Genomic DNA, 21747 nt, shown 5'->3' on the forward strand with positions numbered 1-21747 from the left:
AAACTTCTCTTTCAAATATAAAACAGGCTCTTTCAAGCTTTCCTAGCAGTTTTACCAACAAAATGGGATATTCCATGAAATTTTGCAATCAGAACATTTCAGAACCGTAATTTTCAAACCATAATTTGAAAAAATAAAAATTAAAAAAAAAATATGTGATGGCTGAAACTCAGCTAATTCAACACACTTTGATATATCCACACTCCATGGTCAAAATGCTGTGTTCGTTCAATAAACAACATTTCCAGATACAGCCATGTAAACTCTTATTTTCCAATAACAATATCTTACTTTTTCAACATCTGCTTTAGTGGCATTGGTATCGTTGTCCAGTCTCTCATAACATTGCTGTGCCTTTTCTGCTTCTTTGCACTCTCTTTCAAATTTCTTTTTGCTCTACAATGTAATGACAGTTACAAATCAATGCAACGTATCACATTGCCTGTACTACTCTCACAATTACAATTCAGATCCATGCTTTTGATGAAAATGAAAAGTATTCTGCACACATTGTTGCCTTTTAACCTGTAAACATTTCATTTTGTAATTGTTTAATTTTTAGGTTTCTACCCTCTCAACCATGTATTCCTCCAATGCTAGAAATGAAAAGAACATTAAGATTAGCAAGACTATTACTTACTGCATTCCCCATTATTTTAGAAAGCTCTATCCATTTGCTAGCTATTGATTCCCCTAATTTAACCCCGAATAATCTGCTCTTCTGTGTGAACAGCATCATGGCAGGTCCTATACATAAAACTATTTACTTTCTCCATCTGTCTGAAAAAGTTATCCTATCCTCAATACATCACATAAACCATATCATTACAAGAACTAATAATATGAGGCTAACAAGAGTAATGTATCTATAAGCACACACAAATACACACACAAACACTAATTAAGACTACATGAACAACTACAGCCTAGTCCAGAGGCCCTCAATCTTTTGGGCACTAGGAACCGATTCCATGGAGAAAGAGTTTTCCACGGACCAGAGGGTTGGGGACCCACGGCCTAGCGTTTTCATTCTTGAAAGCTCATATACAGCACAGAAATGTCCTGCATCTGAAATACAGTATATCATCAGCGGTAGAGATCATTAATACATTTTTATGGAGCAGTTTGTATACTAGAGAACAGCTCTGTATAAATGTTAGGCTTACTATTATCACTACTTGTCTCCTTCATAATACATTCTTTTAGAAAGACAAGCCCAGTAAAAATGATTTTATTTATTTATTTTTGGGACTTATGTGCCGCCCTATCTCCTGAAGGACTCAGGGCAGCTAACAACAATAAAAACAATACAAAAGTTAAAAGAAATTAAATAAACAGCCCCAAAATAAATTAACTAAACAATTAAAAATTAAAACATTTTAAAAACCGTCATCAATCCAGGTCAGCCTGATGAAAAAGGAAAGTTTTGAGGTTGCGGCGAAAGGACCAGAGATCCGGGGCCATCTGGAGCTCAAGGGGGAGTTGGTTCCACAGGGCTGGCGCTCCCACAGAGAAGGCCCTCCCCCTGGGGGTCGCCAGCCGACATTGTCTAGCCGACGGCACCCTGAGGAAGCCCTCTCTGTGTGAGCGCACTGGGCGATGGGAAGTCGTCCCCAGCAGCAGACGGTCCTGCAAATATCCCGGGCCTAAGCCATGTAGGGCTTTAAAGGTAAGTACCAGCACCTTAAATCTCACCCGGAAGACAACCGGTAACCAATGCAGCTCACGCAGGAGGGGTGTAATATGGGAGTATCGGGATGCTCCCATCACTACCCGCGCAGCCGCATTCTGCACCAGCTGGAGCCTCTGGGTGGTCTTCAATTTGATAGAATGGAATGAAAATGAAAACTGGATCATATAACTTGGACTATGAAGATATAGATCACAGATATTGACAATTTCTATATTGATTTTTTAAAGACTTTAACAATAATTGGAAATTTTGCATTTTTTGCAATCCAATGAATACTACTCTGAAACTATTCCACTAAATTCAATTATTCTTATTTCAGGAGATTGAATATACAGGACTGCAGCCTTAGTTACACTTAAACTAATATTCTGTTTGCCTAAAATAATTATTTAACATTATGTAGCTCTATCAACTTCCCTTTCATTTTATAACTATAATATCTAATATTTCCAGGCTAATTCATAAAAGAATCACTTAAAGTAACTGAAAAGAGTATTAATTAACAAGGGAAGACATGATTCTCGAGATTTAAATAAAAGTAAGCCTCTACCAAAATAAATTCCTGCTTAAGAATCCCAAGACTAGGCAAGACTAATATATTTTATTACAGCTGAAATTTAGTCCGTAAATCTATTAAAGTCATATTCCTGCAGATATTACTGACTGAGGAATTAGCACTATAATGATCTAACAAACATAACAATCCATCTTGGCTATTGAACAATGAAAGCACTGTGATTGCTCAGTGATAAACAAGTTCATTCATTATGTCTTCACTCTGGCATCAGTCACCCATAAAACTATGCAACCCTAAAGAAACCAGAAAAGGAATAAAAGAAAACTCACATTATCCATCTGCTTCCAACACATGTCAAGATACTGTTGTGCTTTTCGGCCCTCTTGAAGGTGCTGGAATATAATAAACAAGATGTTTTATAGACCTCATCTTGCTTTTAAAACTGTTCAGCTTAATCTCACAAAATTACACACACACACACACGTTATATATATATAGGTACCCATGAAAATCTACGAAAACAAGTGTGTGTGTGTGTGTGTGTGTGTGTGTGTGTGTACGTAAATAAAAATATGGGACGCGGTGGCTCAGTGGATTAGGACGCTGAGCTTGTTGATCAGAAGGTTGGCAGTTTGGCGGGTCGAATCCCGAGTGCCGCGTAACAGAGTGAGTGCCTGTTACTTGTCCCAGCTTCTGCCAACCTAGCAGTTCGAAAGCACGTAAAAATGCAAGTAGAAAAATAGGGACCACTACGGTGGGAAGATAACAGCGTTCCATGCGCCTTTGGCGTGTAGTCATGCCAGCCACATGACCACGGAGATGTCCTCGGACAAGCGCTGGCTCTTCGGCTTTGAAACGGAGATGAGCACCAGCCCCTAGTGGGGGAACCTTTACCTTTATATATATAAATAAAACACACACACACACACACACACACACACACACACACACAAAAGAAAAGGTAAAACAGAATGCCAAACAAGAATGTAAATCACAACAGAAGCACCATGATTTTAACATTACTGATATGCATTCATTCATTGTTTTCTTTCTTCCAAAGATGTAAAAGATGCCATAATTTATAGAGACCGATAATTTAAGAGATGCAATGGAAGGAACTACAATCCATGTAACTATGTGTATTATATAATTGCATGGATTGCTGAGCACTGATATCAGGTTTTACTGCTACATTCCCTATAGCTGGAAAAAAGCTGTTTTAGGTATATAAGAGCACCTTCATATTTTTAAAAATGTATTATTTCTAAAAGTCCTCAAATATATTAGCTACTAAATAACATAAAAAATTAGAAAAAGCTTGCTGAGGACCTACAAAACAATCAAGGCTGTGATCAGAAATTTGTTTCAAGGAATTGGCTCCATTGAAGCTCTCTCTCTCTCCCTCTCTCCCTCTCTCTCTCTCTCTCTCTCTCTCTCTCTGTGTGTGTGTGTGTGTGTGTGTGTGTGTGTGTGTGCACGTGCGCGCATTTTAATAAAATACAAATCAGAAAACAAAATACATTTAAACAGGCTATATTTTAGAATCTTAAAAGGCAAGCATGTTTTTGCTGCATTTTTGCAACAGAACAATGCAGAACTACATGAAGATCTATATACAAGCTGGCCCAGCATGAGAGACCTAATATTTTTTGCTGTTTTTGAGAAAACAAATAATTAAATTGCCCTGACATTCATAGGTAGTTCAGCAAAACAGTAACTTGGATCTTCCACCCCCATCCTTTTACCAGTTTCCTTTCTGTTTTGAGTTCGTGGGAATATCTCATCAGTTCTCCATATACCCTATGTGCCAGTTCTTCTGCTACTACTTCACGTTGTCCTGCGTAGTCATTTAATTCATTAAGAATATTATAAAAAGCTATACATGAGGTAAACCTGGCAGAATACAGAAAATAAACAAAAAAGATATTTCATTATTACTGTGGGTGTATGACTGCTTTTCTTTAACAAAACAAGGAAAGGAACGTGTCATAATCTAGCATGGTGTGAAGACCTTAAAAAAAATGAACCTCAGAGAAAGAGGTAAAACAGAGATGCCCAAACCACTTCTCATTAGAGAAGGTAAGATCAGCAGGAACTTATGCAGGGAGAAAATAAAGAGTACCACTCAAGGCCCCGCAGAATAGAAGCATTTACTAAGATGTGAAACGAAAAGACAGATTTTAGGAATAAATTTAAAATTACAAGGAAAACTTGAAATGATTTTGCTTCATCTGGAAAATGGGACATATCATTCAGATGTATCCTGTGAATGAGCGTGTTTGCTACATCGTAAAGGGTTAGACTCTTGGGTTAGGTCAAATAAGTTACGTTATTCTGACATAATATGTTTGGGAGGCTTAAAGGTTTAAAACTGAATGGAGGGAAAGAATGGAGAGAAATGTATGGAAAGGAAGAACTTCTTTAAAATACATTACTTCTATATTACTTCTTAAAAATAGACCTCATAAATTATGCTAATTTTTTCAACTCATCGGGTCTTGAACGTACCAGAATTTGGAAGTCACATTAATCCAGATATCTTTATCTTACTATAAAATAATTACCTATGAAAAGGTACTTGGCTTAAACATTTAAATCCCAACAACCCTGATACTGGGATTAGACCAAGATCCATATATATATATATATATTTCATATTCTTATTACCTGGGCTCTTCGTCTTTGGATGAACGTTTAGGATAGTATTTCTTCACCAGATTTCTGTAAGAGAGAGAAAGAGAGAGAAAGAAAGATGGGCTTTAAGAAAAGGGCAAGATGAGCCGAAGAATCTGCCTCAGTTAGAAAAATGACACAACTAGTTGCCCAGCATGAGTTTATTTATATTTGAACGCGTTGTTTACATTATGTAAATTACATTGTTTAAAATAAAACAAATTATATAAAAGAGTAAAAATTATTCTACTGTTGAATAACTGCAGCTAGTCCTCTCTTAGTGACCGCTCGTTCAATGACAGTTCAAAGTTACAAAGTTGTGGCCATCACACATCTCCAAGATCACATGAACATGGTCTGGGCACTTGGCAATTGGCTCACAAAAGTTGCAGTGTCCCTGTAACGTGATTGCCATTTGCAACTACTCACTGGCCTGGAATATAATTTCAGTGGCATAAGCAAGCTGTCCTGGATTCTCGTCCCTTCCCACGTTGTGGTCACATGATGTCCTCACTTAATGACCCATGTGGTCTTGTTAATTACAGGGATTGCTATTGTTAAGCAATGTGGTCACATGATGTCATGTTTTACAACCGCTTTGCTTAGCAACTAAAATTCCAGGTCCAACTGCTGTCATTACACAAAGACTGCTGCTACCTGTATTAGATCAAACTAATTTGCCATATTTTCTTTCTGTGTAAGGTCACAATGCTAAAATGAAGCCAAAAGGAAAAAAAACAGAATTTTCTATGCACAGACTGACTAATTAATTTATAATTGCAAATTCAGCAGTTTTTACTGGTTTTTTCCCAGAGTAGTAAAGACATGGCTTTTTTTCAACCAAAACAAGCCATTTTCCACAAAATGGTAAAGAATAGCAGAAGACTGACACTAAAAGAATACAGCAGAAATTCCAAAGATTCCAGTGGCCTCAAGTTAACCAAATTGCTCATAAATATCCCCACAAAGGAATAATGGTGTATATTTCACATTTTACAGCAGGAAATCTATTTCATTTCCTCAAGTGATATACTAAGAACATAAAATAAATCATTCTTCCTTGGACTAAATTTAAATTTAACCCTGATCTAGTTTTTAGATATAAGAAAATTGCCCTTAAACACTACAATATTCACACTTCATCAGTAGCAAAAAGAAAGTGGGAAAGTTAGCAGAGAGGATTTAATGAATTATTCAAAATTAAGAAACACTGATGACAATAAGAAATTTTTCTCACAAAGGGCAAACGTGGAAGGATGCCCGATATAAATGGTTAACAGATGTTGAGCACATTCTACATGCTGTAAAAGGCCATGGGAAAATGTTGATGAACATTTAATCTGTTAAAACAGATAGTAAGATTTTCCATCTATGCCTTTAAGACATATATGGGTGAGCACACTTTGCTATATATTGACTTTCTTAATGCCTGGGAGAGTCTTTTATAATATTAAACACATGTCATAAAATTCTTAGGGCAATGTGGAATTCATGGACTTCTTTCACAAGAGTCTTTAATGGAGAACTGCCTGGGATAACTCACCCACATTTTATAGGCTACTTACAAGATATCATTCATTTCTCATAATCTTTTCCCTAGTGTTGTTTTTGGCATCTCTCTTTTGAGAATAGTAGAATACTATAACTCAGGGTTTCCCAGACTGTGAGATATACCTCCTTTGGGGAGGTGCAGACAGTCCAGTGGAGGTGTGAATAACTTTTTAGCTTTATTGTTACAGTAAATTCACCTTTCCCAAAGTTTAGTTTTTATTTAGAGTAGAGTAGCGCAGAGTAAAAGTAGGAGTAGATTAGAGTTTTCATTACAGTTACTGACCAGAACAGAAATACATTAAAAACATTGTTCATTTGTGTTCATTTTGGTAGTTGGATTTTTAGGAGAGACATGTACATTAAGATTACACTAAAGGGATATGTAGTGGCAAAAAGTTTAGGATGTAATTTTCACAAATGCAGATTACTCAGGCTGGTTTTCTATCTCAACACACTTTTATTATTATATTACATTTTAATCAATTTGCACAGGTAAGTAAAATGTTAGTCCATAAGCAGATAGAAGACGTATGCAAAGCATTTCATTTTAAGCCATTTTGAACATGAAACTTTTTGCAAAGCAGGCTAGTTTTAAGCATTTTGGAAATGGGTTTTGCACTCATAACAATTTTGTTTCCAGCTCAAAACTTTTTTGAACATGTTTTAAATGGGTTTAAATTGTTTTGCGTTCAAAATGGTTTAAACTGAAATATTTTGCACACCTTAGTGTTTCAAAGTAATTGAGGACAGAATATCATTTTTAAAAGTTTCTTTCTCTGGAATATTTAGAGAAAAGCAGCTGACGATAAAAAGTCATTTTATTCTGGGAGCAATTACCTATGGAATGATAGGTTTTTCAGCATGAATCTCTTCAGAATATGAATTCATCTGTACAATTGCTGAATGAGAGTCTGCCACATCTACATTTGGATCACAATCAACCTCTTATGTTCTCAGTTTCAATTAAAGAAAAACATACTTGAGAAACAAGAAACCACATTTGCTTTCAATTTAGAATTCATGCTAGTAAAGTATCTAGAAATCTTGCCAAACTTTCTAAATATAGTAATTTAGGTAACTAAAACTTCATTTGGCTATGCACAAATTATATAGTTTCCAACTCAACAGGATTAAATAACTTTCTTCATCTTCAAAATCAAGTACAGTATTCCTCAATTTACAATCCCAATTGAGTCCAGAACTTACAGTGCTAAGCAAGGCGATTGAATGAGTGGTGCAACCTTTTTTGCCCGATTTTACAACCTTTTTGTCACAATTAATTGTTAAGGGGATCAGAGTAGCAGAGTTGGAAGGGACCTTGGAGATCCTCCAGTCCAACCCCATGCTCAAGCAGGAAACCCTATACCATTAAAGATAAATGGTTGTCCGATCTCTTCTTGAAAAGAGTCACTCTACTGGTTAATTGTTCTGTCAGGAAATTTCTCCTTTGTTCTAGGTTGGTTCTCTCCTTGAATCACGTAGTCGTTAAGTGAATTTGACTTCCCCCTATGACTTTGCTGGTCAGAACCTGGCTGGGAAGGTTATAAATGGTGATAACATGACCTCTGGATGCTGCAACTATGTAACTATGTAAATACATGCTGGTTGCCAAGCACCCAAATTTTAATCACGAAACTGTGGGGATGTTGCAATGACTCTGTGAGGACTGGTCTAACTCATGTTTTTCAGTGCCGTTGTAACTTTGCTAAACAAATGGTTGTAAGTTGAGGACTATGTCCAATTCTTTCTAGAGACACCTATATATTATATTATAGATGCTTTCTCTTCTACTTTCATGCACCAATGTTTTGCCTTTGGCATCCAACGTGTCTTTGCCTCCTCCTTTTGGACCCAATTTCTTTGTCAAATGTTTCCTACATGTTGCTAAAGCTGTGCTGTTTTCAGAACGATTTCTGAAAACAGCACAGCTGTAGCCACTTCAGAAAGATGTGTTGTCTTTGGAAATCTTTCAACCCCTTCCCTGTTTCCAAAGTGGCAGAAGCTGCACCATCTTTGGAAGCCTTTCTGAAGACAACACGGTTTTCCAAACTGGCTAAAGCTGTGCTGTCTTTGGAGTTTTTCCCTCCCCACCCCCCATTTCTGATGTGGTGAGGTGTTTATGCACAAAAGGTGAAAGTTTGGTGTGGGAAACTGGGAGAGAAGGCAACTGGGTGGATGAACGCTTGCTGGGAGCAAATGAATGCTTGAGGACTGCTTGTGGGAATGGGCTAGGGGGCCCCATGGGCCTGGGGAGAAAAAGCAACTGGGAAAATTAATGCTTGCTGGTGCTTGTTGAGGCTTCCTGGGGCATGGCAAGCAGCCACGGTGTCACACAGTTTTGGGACTGTTTGTCATCTCTCAAGGCAGGGTGGCCAAAGGACAGAAATGGGATAGGAGAGAGGCAGGTGGGGGAATCTGAATAAGTCCCTTATCTTATCAAAGCTTGGGGATGAAAGGGACCAAGCTCAGAATGAGTTGGATTGGGGGTGGACATTCATTTAATAAGATGGATTCTTGGTTAATAACCATATTGGGAAGAGCCAGGATTGCTGTCGTAAGCCAATGCAGAAAAACACAACTACACCGATTTACAGTGGGGGGAAAAATTATTTGATCCCCTGCTGATTTTGTACATTTGCCTACTGACAAAGAAATGATCAGTCTATAATTTTAATGGTAGGTTTATTTTAACAGTGAGACAGAGAATAACAACAACAAAATTCAGAAAACGCATCTCAAAAAAGTTATAAATTGATTTGCATTTTAATGAGTGAAATGAGTATTTGATCCCCTATCAATCAACAAGATTTCTGGCTCCCAGGTGTCTTTTATACAGGTTCCAAGTTGAGATCAGGAGCACTCTCTTAAAGGAAGTGCTCCTAATCACAACTCGTTACCCATATAAAAGACAGAAGCAATCAATCAGATTCCAAACTCTCCACCATGGCCAAGACCAAAGAGCTGTCCAAGGATGTGAGGGACAAGATTGTAGACCTACGCAAGGCTGGAATGGGCTATAAGACTATTGCCAAGCAGCTTGGTGAGAAGGTAACAACAGCTGGTGCGATTATTCGCAAATGGAAGAAACATAAAATAACTGTCAATCTCCCTTGGTCTGGGGCTCCATGCAAGATCTCACCTAGTGGAGTTCCAATGATCATGAGAACGGTGAAAAATCAGCCCAGAATTACACAGGAGGATCTTGTCAATGATCTCAAGGCAGCTGGGACCATAGTCACCAAGAAAACAATTGGTAACACATTACGCCGTGAAGGACTGAAATACTGCAGTGCCCGCAAGGTCCCCCTGCTCTAGAAAGCACAGGTACAGGCCCGTCTGAAGTTTGCCAATGAATATATGAATGATTCAGAGAAGAACTGGGTGAAAGCGTTTGGACAGGTGAGACCAAAATCGAGCTCTTCGGCAGCAACTCAACTCGGCATGTTTGGAGAAGGAATGCTGCCTATGACCCCAAGAATACCATCCCCACCATCAAACATGGAGGTGGAAACATTATAGTTTGGGGGTGTTTTTCTGCTAAGGGGACAGGACAACTTCACTGCATCAAAGGGATGATAGATGGGGCCATGTACCATCAAATCTTGGGTGAGAATCTCCTTCCCTCAGCCAGGGCATTGAAAATGGGTCGTGGATGGGTATTGCAGCATGGCAATGACCCAAAACCACAGGGCCAAGGCAACAAAGGAGTGGCTCAAGAAGCACATTAAGGACCTGGAGTGGCTTAGCCAGTCTCCAGACCTGAATCCCATAGAAAATCTGTGGAGGGAGCTGAAGGTTCAAGCTGCTAAACGTCAGCCTCAAAACCTTAATGACTTGGAGAGGATCTGCAAAGAGGAATGGGACAAAATCCCTCCTGAGATGTGTGCAAACTACAAGAAACGTGTGACCTCTGTGATTGCCAACAAGGGTTTTGCCACCAAGTACTAAATCATGTTTTGTGAAGGGGTCAAATACTTCTACTTCTTTCACTCATTAAAATGTAAATCAATTTATAAGTTTTTTTAAATGCGCTTTTCTGTATTTTTTGTTGTTATTCTCTGTCTCACTGTTAAAATAAATCTACCATTAAAATTATAGACTGATCATTTCTTTGTCAGTGGGCAAATTTTTATTTAATTCCATTTATATCCCGCCCTTCTCCGAAGACTCAGGGCGGCTTATAAGCTTAGCAGTAGCCTTCATTCTATGTATATGTACCAAATGAGCAGGGGATTAAATAATTTCTCACACACACACACACACACACACTGTATAAGGGAAACTGTGGTCCCAATTTTGGTCATAACCTGAGGACTACCTGTACATATCTCAGAATAATTACTTAAATTAGATGATATTCAATTTGAATAGACAGCATTCTCAACTTTAGTAAACAATGGAATAAGCAAGAGGAACATTGTTTGGCATATTGTCATACTATTTTTTGTAACATTGACTAGCCTAACACAGAATATACAACATAAGTTCCATATGGGGAAATTGCTTCAAATGTGTTAATTGATATGCTTATCATTGTAAAACAGAAATATAAAAATTAAGTGGTAATTGTCTAAACCAGTACTTCCCAAACTTTCCCCATCATTTCCAAAACTGCTTATCAGAAAGTCCTTATTTAAATGGCCGTGTTGTGATTATGTTTGGTACCCGAAGAAAAACCACTTTTATCCAATTTTGGGTAATTTACCCAGTTTTGAGAAGCACTGCTCTAAACAGAAGGAAGTATGAGAATACTGAAGAAATGGAAATGAAGCTAGATGAGAATACAAAAACATAAATTAATTGAAATGGACATTAACAAAATTTGTTATTTAAAAAAGGAAACAGAACTGGAAAATGTTCTGAAACTTATAATTAGGGAAAAATCCACTGCTCACAATATTATCTTCAAAGATCAATATGAAAATCATCAATCTGGAAAGAAATGTATCAGTGTTAATAAAGAGTTTACTTCTAGATTGTCCAGAGTAAAGCATCATATCTAAATGTTTCAACAACCATCTTACATTCTCAGCTCTCAAGTAGGACTCCTACCATTATATAAAAGCAACAATATCCCCTAACAACAGGAAAACAATGAACATTAAAACAAAATAAAGTATAGTCACTACTGGCTCTTATATCTGTTGCTAAATTCTAATGAACATATTTACAACTTCCAATATTTTCAATTTCCTGTCATAATAAAAAAACTATAACAAATTCCCTTTACTACTTATTCTATCAAGGTCAGAAGAATGTAATCCAATGAAAAATAACAGGAAATCCTAAAGAATTGGAGATTTCTTTTTCCAACACATACTGAAAAGCTATGAAAAGCAGCAGGAAAGAAAATGAGCAATTAGATTTTAATTCAGATCTCTACAATCATAGCCTTCTCTATGGGGGGAAAAATGCAAAAATATATGATGTTTCAAACAGAACTAATGAGTAACAGCAGTCATCAATAGTGAGCTAAAAAGCTACTAATTTAGATGCATTTGGATTAAGAGAGTCTATTTCTATTCTGGTCTCTTTGCATAGTATGGTATGCCATTTGTTACACAAGCTTTTGTTTGCATATACTAAACTAAAACATGTCTTTATTTGAGCCAAAGTGGACAGAATTAAAGTGAAAGGAATTAAGATATTTATAAAAAGTAATAACTACTTTCAATACAATTACAATATTTAGGCAATGACTTTTAGCTAACATCTAAATTTAAGACATAAGAATTTTACAGATAACTTACCTCAGTTGCTTTGCATAATTCTGTTCAATCTCTATCCTTTCTTTAACAAATTTTGCATATCTTTCCAGGAAATCAATGCCCCACTGCGTGTGCTTATCCAAATTATCAAACTGATCCTATAAAATGTGAGAAGGAGAAGAGAGAAATATTCATTATACCAATGGAAAGAACCTCAAATTCAATAAATGTTCTATTTTTCATAAAAACAAAGATAAAACACAGCACACAAAAATACACTCATTTTTAAAAAAAAGAATTCAGTACAGCTGAATCCCACTGTGATCCCAACAAATGTGAAAATATGTGAAACCTTTTTGCAGTACCAAGGTTGTTAGGGGGTGGTGAGGTGTGGTGGCTCAGTAGTTACAACGATGAACTTGTTGGCTAGATTAGAAAGCCAGCAGCCCAGGTTCAACATTCGAGCTCCACACATACTCGCCCCAGCTCCTATCAACTTAGCAGTTCAAAAACATACAAACGCAAATAGATAAATAGGTACCACTCCAGTGGGAATGTAATAGCCCTTCATGATGTCATGCTGGCCACATGACCATGCAATGTCTTCAGAGAGCACTGGCTCAATACTTAACATTTACTATAAAATAAATAAATAAATTAAAAATATTTTTTTGATAATCACTAATGATCTAAGGCCTGAATAAATCAAATTTACCCAAAATTTAAATTCTGTCAGAATTCATAATAAAGCAAACTGCACTTCAGTAGTTGTAACCTGATTCCAATCTTGCAATCAATGAAAAAGTCATCTCTTGATAAAGAATTGGGAAGGGTTACTAGATTTTAAATGTATTTATTTATGCTAAGAAAACTAGTACTGCTTTCTTAATTAGTTAAAATTAACTAATTAATTAAAATTATTTAAAATCTGAAAGTGAATTATTTATTGGATTTCTTACCTTTCCCTCAAAATAAGGTTACATATGATGCTTATAAGGTGGTTGTTTGCAAAAAAAGAGATCTGTATCACACAGAAGATAATTACCTAGCATAGATATATAACAATTTAACTTAACTATCTGTTGCTTCTTTCTGTACGCACCATAACTAATATGACCTCAGTAAAAGCTTCTGTTGCTGTAACTCACAGTAAATTGTGTAACTGATAAAATAAAATAAATGCGTAGAAGAGGTCCTCAAAACCCTATCATTCCATGTTGCACAAAGGGATGTTCCAAAAAAAAATAACTATGAACACTAGAAGCATAATAAAAGAGGGCAGCATGGCCAAACCATATATACATTCCAGTGAAGGGAAAGTGAGAGAAAAATGCTAAAATAAGTAATAAATAAAACAATATTTTTATCTGTAGTTCTAAGCCAACAGTGATCACATTTGTTGCAAAACTAGTGGAGGAATAATAATTTATTAAAGTTGTACACCAACTGTCAATGATTCTGGGTAGCTCACAACAATCAAAAAAGGAAAATTACAATAAAACCAATAAAGGATAAAAATAAAAGAAATGGTACAAAAGAAAAAAAAAGGAATACTTCATCAGAAATAAACAAAAGGGGAAAGAAAAGGGAAAAATCACAGCCATGCCAAAGACTACCATTTGTAATTCTTTCTAGTATTATGTAAAGAAAGTTATAGTTGATAAACTGAATCATATCCAGTACTACGTAAATAAAATCACAGTTAGTAAGTTGAATCACATCTGATTAGTACTTGTAAGGGAAAAAACCCCAAGAAAGTCCATGCCATGAACTAAACTTGAAAACTTAAAAAAAAAAGTCTGAAAAAGGTGTTTCTGTATTGTTGCCAACACACATGTGTCAGTGCAGTCATCAGAAGGTGATCCCAAAACAAAGGATATTTTTCTTATTGATTTCTCGCCAAAATAAGGATCAAGGTATAGTCTTTTATCCAAACAGATTAAATGGAAAACTAAACAGTGGATCCCCATTTTAAATAGTCTAGAGATAGATACTTGTTTGCTCTGAGCAGGAAGTCTCCTAGCCAATGATTAAAACATTTACTATCATCGTTAAGCTCTATTTAGTTTAAATGTATACTTCGGGGAAAGAGAATTTTAAAATTGCAGCTATCATTATAGCATTCAAGACATTTAATAGCTATCTGCTAAATATGCTGAATGTAGGCAGGCAGTTTCAATTTGCCATTTCAGCCATTTCATCTTAGAAGCATTGCATCTGACAGGTGAATGCAATTTAATTTTACAAAATAGGACACAATAAAATTAATACTGGAAGGTGAAACAATATGTGGCTACAAAGGGAAACTTTGTTATCAATTAGAGCTCATGTTTTATAGTTACTCTCTCTACCACATAAAACATATATGACCAATTTGCTCAGTTACAATTTAATCAGTCTTAACTACATTATAACCACTCATTTTTTTCACCCAATTGGAAGTCTGATCTCTGCTTAAGACATGACAATACTCTACAGAGTATCTTTCCAAATTAAAAAAAATGTTTTCCCTCTGTTTTTAATACTTTCCCATTTACAATTTTGGCACTGGATATTCAAGAAATCAAATATCGTATATCCAAATTTCTAATGTCCATGAATACACTGCTCTGCAGTCCTGTTTTATTCTAAAGACTTTAAAATCCTTTCAAATGCAGAGTTCTCAGATGGTTTTTTTGGCAGCCAGTCTGTTTTAGGAATTGTTGGCATATATTTGAGAAGAACTGGTTCAAAAAGTAGCACTTTAGTCCATGTTACACAAATTTGTATTGATCATGTATTTCAAACAGTAGATATATTTCATAGGTGGACCTATGCCAGCATGCATAATGTGGAAACCAGACACACTATTTAATATTTAATCAATTACGATACCATTAGCTACCATCAATTACATTAAAAAAAACCTACAATACTTGAACTGTTTATGTTTAGTTCTATCAATGCAAACACTTCATGTAATTTTTCTGGTCAGCACAAACACAAATAAAAATAAAACTTTGCTCAAGGATGCATTTTTTTTTATTAAAGAGTTTTACAGAAACAAAATTTTACAATATATCCCCAAATCCCCCCCAGCCTAAACCACCCCACTTCCCCCCCACTTCCCAGAGCTAAATACAGGATTATAGTTATAATAATCATATTCTAAATAAGAATTATCCATAATATACAATTAACCAAATTCATAATGTGCTTTAACTCCCCTTTAACATAGATACATACAAAGGACTAACACTAAGATAACAATATCCCTCTAAAATCTACTCATAAGCTAAATGGAACTTTTTAGTCCCATATTTATTCTGAATATAATCTATCCATCTCCTCCAAACTGAAAATATCTTTCCTGTGAATGATCTTTCAAATAAGCAGAAATCTTAGACATTTCTGCAAGATTCAAAACTTTAAACACCCATTCTTCTATAGTAGGCAAACTATCCTTCTTCCAATATTGTCCCACCAGTAACCGTGCTGCTGTTATCATATTCAACATCAAATTAGTTTCTTTAACATCACAATCTACAACAATACCCAATAAAAACAATTGCGGAGAAAACTTTATCTTCCTCTTAAAAATCTTTTGAATGTTCCACCAAATTTTAATCCAAAAAGCTTTTATATTTCTACAAGTCCACCACATATGAAAATAGGTGGCTTCTAAACTACCACATCTCCAACATTTAGACTGCAAGTTAGGATACATATTAGACAACTTCTTGGGATCCAAATGCCATCTATAAAACATTTTATAAAAATTTTCTCTTAAGTTTTGAGCCTGAGTAAATTTAACATTTCTGACCCAAATTATCTCCCAAGTATCCAGCGAAATTGGTTCCTGAATATTTTGTGCCCACTTTATCATACAATCTTTAACTAATTCCGTTTCCGAGTCCAATTCAATTAAAACATTATATATCCTCTTTATATGTGCACAATTTAAGTCTCTAATTTGTTTTACTAAATTTTGATCTGTAATTGTGATGCCAACCTTTTGATCTAACTTCCACCTAGCTTTCAATTGGGTATATTGAAACAAAGAGTAACTTATTTTTTCTTGTCTTAACTCCTCTAATGATTTAAGTTGCCAATCATTCCCTTCCAATCTAAGTAATTCCTTATAGGAAGCCATATCCAAACTCACTCCCATAGATACACCCTCTATCGCATGTCCAGGAATTCCCCAAATTGGTATTTTATAATTTAACTTATAATAATACTTTTTCCAGACACGCAACAAGGCACTTCTAAGAATATGAGATTTAAAATCCCTATCCACCTTCTTGTCATAAAGCAAATATGCATGCCATCCATATACCAAATCCCAACCCTCAAGATTAAGTATTCTCTTATTAGTTAAATTAAGCCAATCACTAACCCACGTCAAGGCAACCGCATCATAATACAATTTCAAATTCGGCGCCTTAAGTCCCCCTCTTTCCCTAGCATCTTGTAAAATCTTAAATTTAACTCTTGGTTTTTTCCCCCGCCCAAATAAATTTGTTAATACCCTTCTGCCATTGATCAAGGTTGGCATCCTTTTTCAATATAGGTATCATTTGAAACAAAAAGAGAAACTTTGGTAGAACATTCATTTTAACAACTGCAATTCTTCCCAATAAGGATAATGGTAATTTTTTCCAATTATTTAAATCCCTTTGTACCTTCAACCATAGTGTTTCATAATTATTCTTATATAATTTTACATTTGAAGCTGCAATATACACTCCTAATTCTCAAGGATGCATTAAATACTGCGATAGAAAGCATAAAACATAACCACTTTCCTTCTTCAGTCATTTGGAAATATTCTGTACAAATAAAGAGGTCTCTTTTAATGCATTTATATTATGTAGAAGAAGCTACAATTGTGCGACAGCTCTCTGCTTGCTATTATTACCAACATGTTCATACTGAAAAATACTGGGTTGTGCTTTCTGTATGCACCCTAAATAAATCCATACTTGTATGTAGACTGAAGAAATCCATAGAAGATTATTTAAAAAAACTCTGAAGGCATCAAGCACACTTGTATAGCTCCAAATAGCATACACAGGATTATCTCATTTATTCTAAGAATTATTCTATAAATTAGTATAAGCTGGGGAACAGATACTAGAACAAGGTGATTTGATGAGTTTTATGGATGAGCACACTTGCATCAAGGTCTTCTCAATTCAATGTCTATCACAGAACATTAATTCTTATATGAAATATGAAAAATATTAACATTAAGAATAATATTTCAACAAAAATTAATTAGGATAAATAATAAAGATTAAAGGGGCAACATTGCTATAACATTAAATGTTGAGAAAGTAACATTAATTTAAACGCCATCTAAAATCTGACATGGATTAAGTATTTCCTAGTGAAAAAACTGAACATCTAGTTAGTCATATTTAGAGAAAAGCCACTGAAATGAGCAGAAATTAAGTGAGTCTGCTTCTTACAGACAAAAGTTCTCCTTCCACTATGGTATCTTAACATGAATACACTTTCACAGGTATTTGTTCTACACTACTCATTGGTGCAGATTTATCTGCCTCATCTCTGGACTCTTGGTAGTCCATAATTATAAAATACAATAACAAAATCACCACAGTAAATTACAGTCAAAATTAAATTAAATTGAAATCACATAACATAAACCTACAATGTTAGAATTCATTCAGAAGCTTATAAGAATATAGTCTTTGACTTACGACCTTAATTGAATCTGGAATTATGGTATAAATCATAATTCTGGTTGTTAAGCAAGTCATCACGTAACCCACCCGATTCTACAACTGGAAGTAAACACCAGTTTCCAGCAAAAAAACATTGGGCATTGTGATCATGATTGCAGAAGGCTGCAAATGCCCAAAATTTAATCATGTAGCCATGGCAAGAGGGGGAGCATTTGTCAAGCAATAGGTAGTACAGAATACAAATACAAAACAACAGAGTTGGAAGGTACTTTGGAGGTCTTCATCTAATCCAGGGGTCGGCAACCTAAAAAAGAAAAAGAGCCACTGGGAACCGGTTCCATCACAAATTAAAAAAAGAGGGAGCCGCGTGCGTGTGTCCATGCACGCGCATGCGCAAAAAGGTTTTTTGCGCATGCGCAGATGCACGCGGCTGCCATTTTTTTAAAAATGAGATGGAACCGGTTCCCGGTTGCCCGACGGCGACGGCCCGTCTGCAAAGCTGCCGCGGCAGCTTCCTCAAAGAGCGGCGCCCCTGCCCATTCCGGGAGGTGCGCGCGTACCTCCGCGCGAATGGGCAGCGGTGCCGCTCTTTGAGGAAGCTGCCGCGGCCCGTCTGCGAAGCTGCCGTGGCAGCTTCCTCAAAAAGAGAGGCGCCCCTGCCCATTCCGAGAGGTGCGCGCGCACCTCTCCGAACGACCGGAGTTGCGCGCGCACCTCCCCAAACCTGCCGAAAGCGGCAGCTTCCTCAAAGAGCGGCACCGCTGCCCCTTCGCACGGAGGTACGCGCGCACCTCCCCAAAGGTTTGGGGAGGTGCGCGCGCAACTCCGGTCGTTCGGAGAGGTGCGCGCGCACCTCTCAGAATGGGCAGGGGCGCCGCTCTTTGAGGAAGCTGCCGCGGCCCGTCTGCTAAGCTGCCGCTTTCGGCAGCTTCACAGACGGGCCCCGGCAGCTTCCTCAAAGAGCAGCACCACTGCCCCTTCGCGCGGAGGTACGCACGCACCTCCCCAAAGGTTTGGGGAGGTGCGCGCGCAACTCCGGTCGTTCGGAGAGGTGCGCGCGCACCTCTCGGAATGGGCAGGGGCGCCGCTCTTTGAGGAAGCTGCCGCGGCCCGTCTGCTAAGCTGCCGCTTTCGGCAGCTTCACAGACGGGCCGCGGCAGCTTCCTCAAAGAGCAGCACCGCTGCCCCTTCGCGCGGAGGTACTCGCGCACCTCCCCAAAGGTTTGGGGAGGTGCGCGCGCAACTCCGGTCGTTCGGAGAGGTGCGCGTGCACCTCTCGGAATGGGCAGGGGCGCCGCTCTTTGAGGAAGCTGCCGCGGCCCGTCTGCTAAGCTGCCGCTTTCGGCAGCTTCACAGACGGGCCGCAGCAGCTTCCTGAAAGAGCGGCACCGCTGCCCATTCGCGCGGAGGTACGCGCGCACCTCCGGTCGTTCGGAGAGGTGCGCGCGCACCTCTCGGAATGGGCAGGGGCGCCGCTCTTTGAGGAAGCTGCCGCGGCCCGTCTGCTAAGCTGCCGCTTTCGGCAGCTTTACAGACGGGCCGCGGCAGCTTCCTGAAAGAGCGGCACCGCTGCCCATTCGCGCGGAGGTACGCGCGCACCTCTCCAAAGGTTTGGGGAGGTGCGCGTGCACCTCCGCCCATTCGGGGAGGTGTGCGTGCACCTCTCCAAACGGGCGGTGCCACTCTCCATTTGGAGAGGTGCGCGCGCACCACTGCCCGTTGGAAGAGGTGCGCGCGCACGGGGCGGCTGGGAGCCGCAAGAGACGGCTCAAAGAGCCGCATGCGGCTCCGAAGCCGCAGGTTGCCGACCTGTGATCTAGTCCAACCCCCTGCTCAGGCAGGAAGCCCTAAACCAGGGGTGTCAAACTCAATTTCATTGAGGGCTGCATCAGCATTGCGGTTGCCCTCAGGGGGCCGGGTGGGTATGGCCAGGGTGGGCATGGCCTACTGGGTGGGCATGGCTAGAATGCGTATGGCCTACTGGGTGGGCGTGGCCAGCTCTACATCGTTCGCATCAAGGGTGCCTATGGGGGCCTGGGCAGGAGTGGGACAGATCTGAGGGTCTCTGGCAGAAGGAGGGTCTCTGGGCCAGGGCCAAGGCAGTGGGGGCCGTTCCCTCACTGTTACCAGGATGGCTTCGCGGGCCACATGAAACCATTTCGCGGGCCGGATCCGGCCCCCGGGCCTTATGTTTGACATGTCTGCCCTACACCATTTCAGACAAATGGTTGTCTAACATTTTTTTAAAAAAAAATTCCAGTGTTGGTGGAGCATTCACAACTTCTGGAGGCAAATTGTTTCACTGATTAATTTCCACTATCAGGAAATTTCTCCTTAGTTCTAGGTTGCTTCTCTCCTTGATTAGTTTCCATCCACTGCTTCTTGTCCTGCCTTCAGGTGCTTTGGAGAATAGCTTGACTCCCCCTTCTTTGTGGCAGCCCCTGAGATATTGGAACACTGCTATCATGTCACCCCTCCTTCTCTTCATTAAACTAGACATACCCAATTCCAGCAACCCTTCTTTATATGTTTTAGCCTCGAGTCCCCTAATCATCTTTCTTGCCCTTCTTTGCACTCTTTCTAGAGTCTCAAGATCATTTTTACATTGTGCAATCAGAACTGTATGTGGTCTTACCAAGGCATAATAAAATAGTATCAGCACTTCATGTCATCTTGTGGGTAAGTTGAAGACTATCTGTAACATACTTTTAACTAGCTGCTAGGAAGATATAGATGCAATCTCATCTCCAAGACAGAGGGTAGTGAGCACAGCACAAGACATTGTGGGCTGTCCCCTGACACCACTGGATGATATCGCCAGGGCTCGCTGCCTTGGAAGAGTGAGGAAAATTCTCAGGGATAACTCACACCCTGGACGGTATCTCTTTACTCTCCTACCATTGGGTAGGAGATATAGGAGTATAGCCAGCCGCACCAACAGGCTGAAAAATAGCTTTTATCCGTGGGCTGTTAGGCTTTTGAATGGGATATAATCTCTGTGAACTTATGCAGAATTGACTTGGGAGACCGGTGTGTGGTGTAGTTGGTTCACATGGTGTGGTAGGATGGAGGGTTTGTTGTCACTGTGTGTTTGGGGGGAGAGAGCACGGGGGGGGGGGGAGGCTCAGCTAATCTCAATGTACACATGTTGTACTTTGACCATAAAGGTTTATTATTTAAGGGGGAGGGCAGACATTCCAGAGGACTGGAGCCATCATGGAGAAAAAATGTCTGTGGGTTTTGCCTATGTCATTTCATGGAAATGGGGGCCTACTAACAGTTTTTACCCAAAGCAGTTCCAGGTCATTCTCCGCAGCTTCTGCAGCCTCCATAACCACACGAAAGCATGGTCAGAGTCTGGAAGCCACAAAGAGCACACACATTCTTCCACTGCCTCTTCAAATTGCACAAGAACCAGACTGTCTTTCAAGGCTATTTGTTATCGGGTATTGCTGAATGTTGGTGTATAACTCAAAATGTCATGGTATATCACATTTGACATATGTCATAGGTTTGCCATCACTGCTTTAGGCTCAAATATGAGTTCATATCATGCTGTTAGATTTACTTCTATACGTAGTCCTCAACTTACAACAGTTCATTTAGTGACCGTTCCAAGTTACAACGACATTAAAGAAAGTGACTTATGACCATTTTTCACAAGTATGATGAGCATTTGCAGCATCTCCCTGGTCATGTGATCAAAATTCAGATGCTTGGCAACTAACCCATATTTATGACGGTTGCAATGTCCTAGGGTCACGTGATCACATTTTGAGACCTTCTGACAAGCAAAGTCAATGGGGAAGTCAGATTCAGCTAACAATCGTGTTACCACCTTAACAACTGCAGTGATCCACTTAACATGTGTGGCAAGAAAGGTGGTAAAATGGGGCAAAACTCACTTAACAAATG

General features: G+C 38.7%; 1 protein-coding gene across 2 annotated transcripts in view; it reads right to left on the reverse strand.

Moving 5' to 3' along the window:
- FNBP1L (formin binding protein 1 like) overlaps positions 1-21747 on the reverse strand; it is a 76372-nt gene that overhangs the window by 38334 nt on the left and 16291 nt on the right. For both annotated transcript variants that reach the window (XM_083360595.1, XM_083360594.1), the window contains exons 2-6: positions 12185-12300; positions 4878-4931; positions 3956-4103; positions 2540-2602; positions 292-396 (exon numbers count right to left, since the gene is read on the reverse strand). In XM_083360595.1, the coding sequence (XP_083216721.1) occupies positions 292-396; positions 2540-2602; positions 3956-4103; positions 4878-4931; positions 12185-12300 (486 nt within the window). The remainder of the gene's footprint in view (positions 1-291; positions 397-2539; positions 2603-3955; positions 4104-4877; positions 4932-12184; positions 12301-21747) is intronic.

This window comes from Vipera ursinii, assembly GCF_947247035.1.
Source record: "Vipera ursinii genome assembly, chromosome: 3".
In the NCBI taxonomy this organism is placed as follows: domain Eukaryota; kingdom Metazoa; phylum Chordata; class Lepidosauria; order Squamata; family Viperidae; genus Vipera; species Vipera ursinii.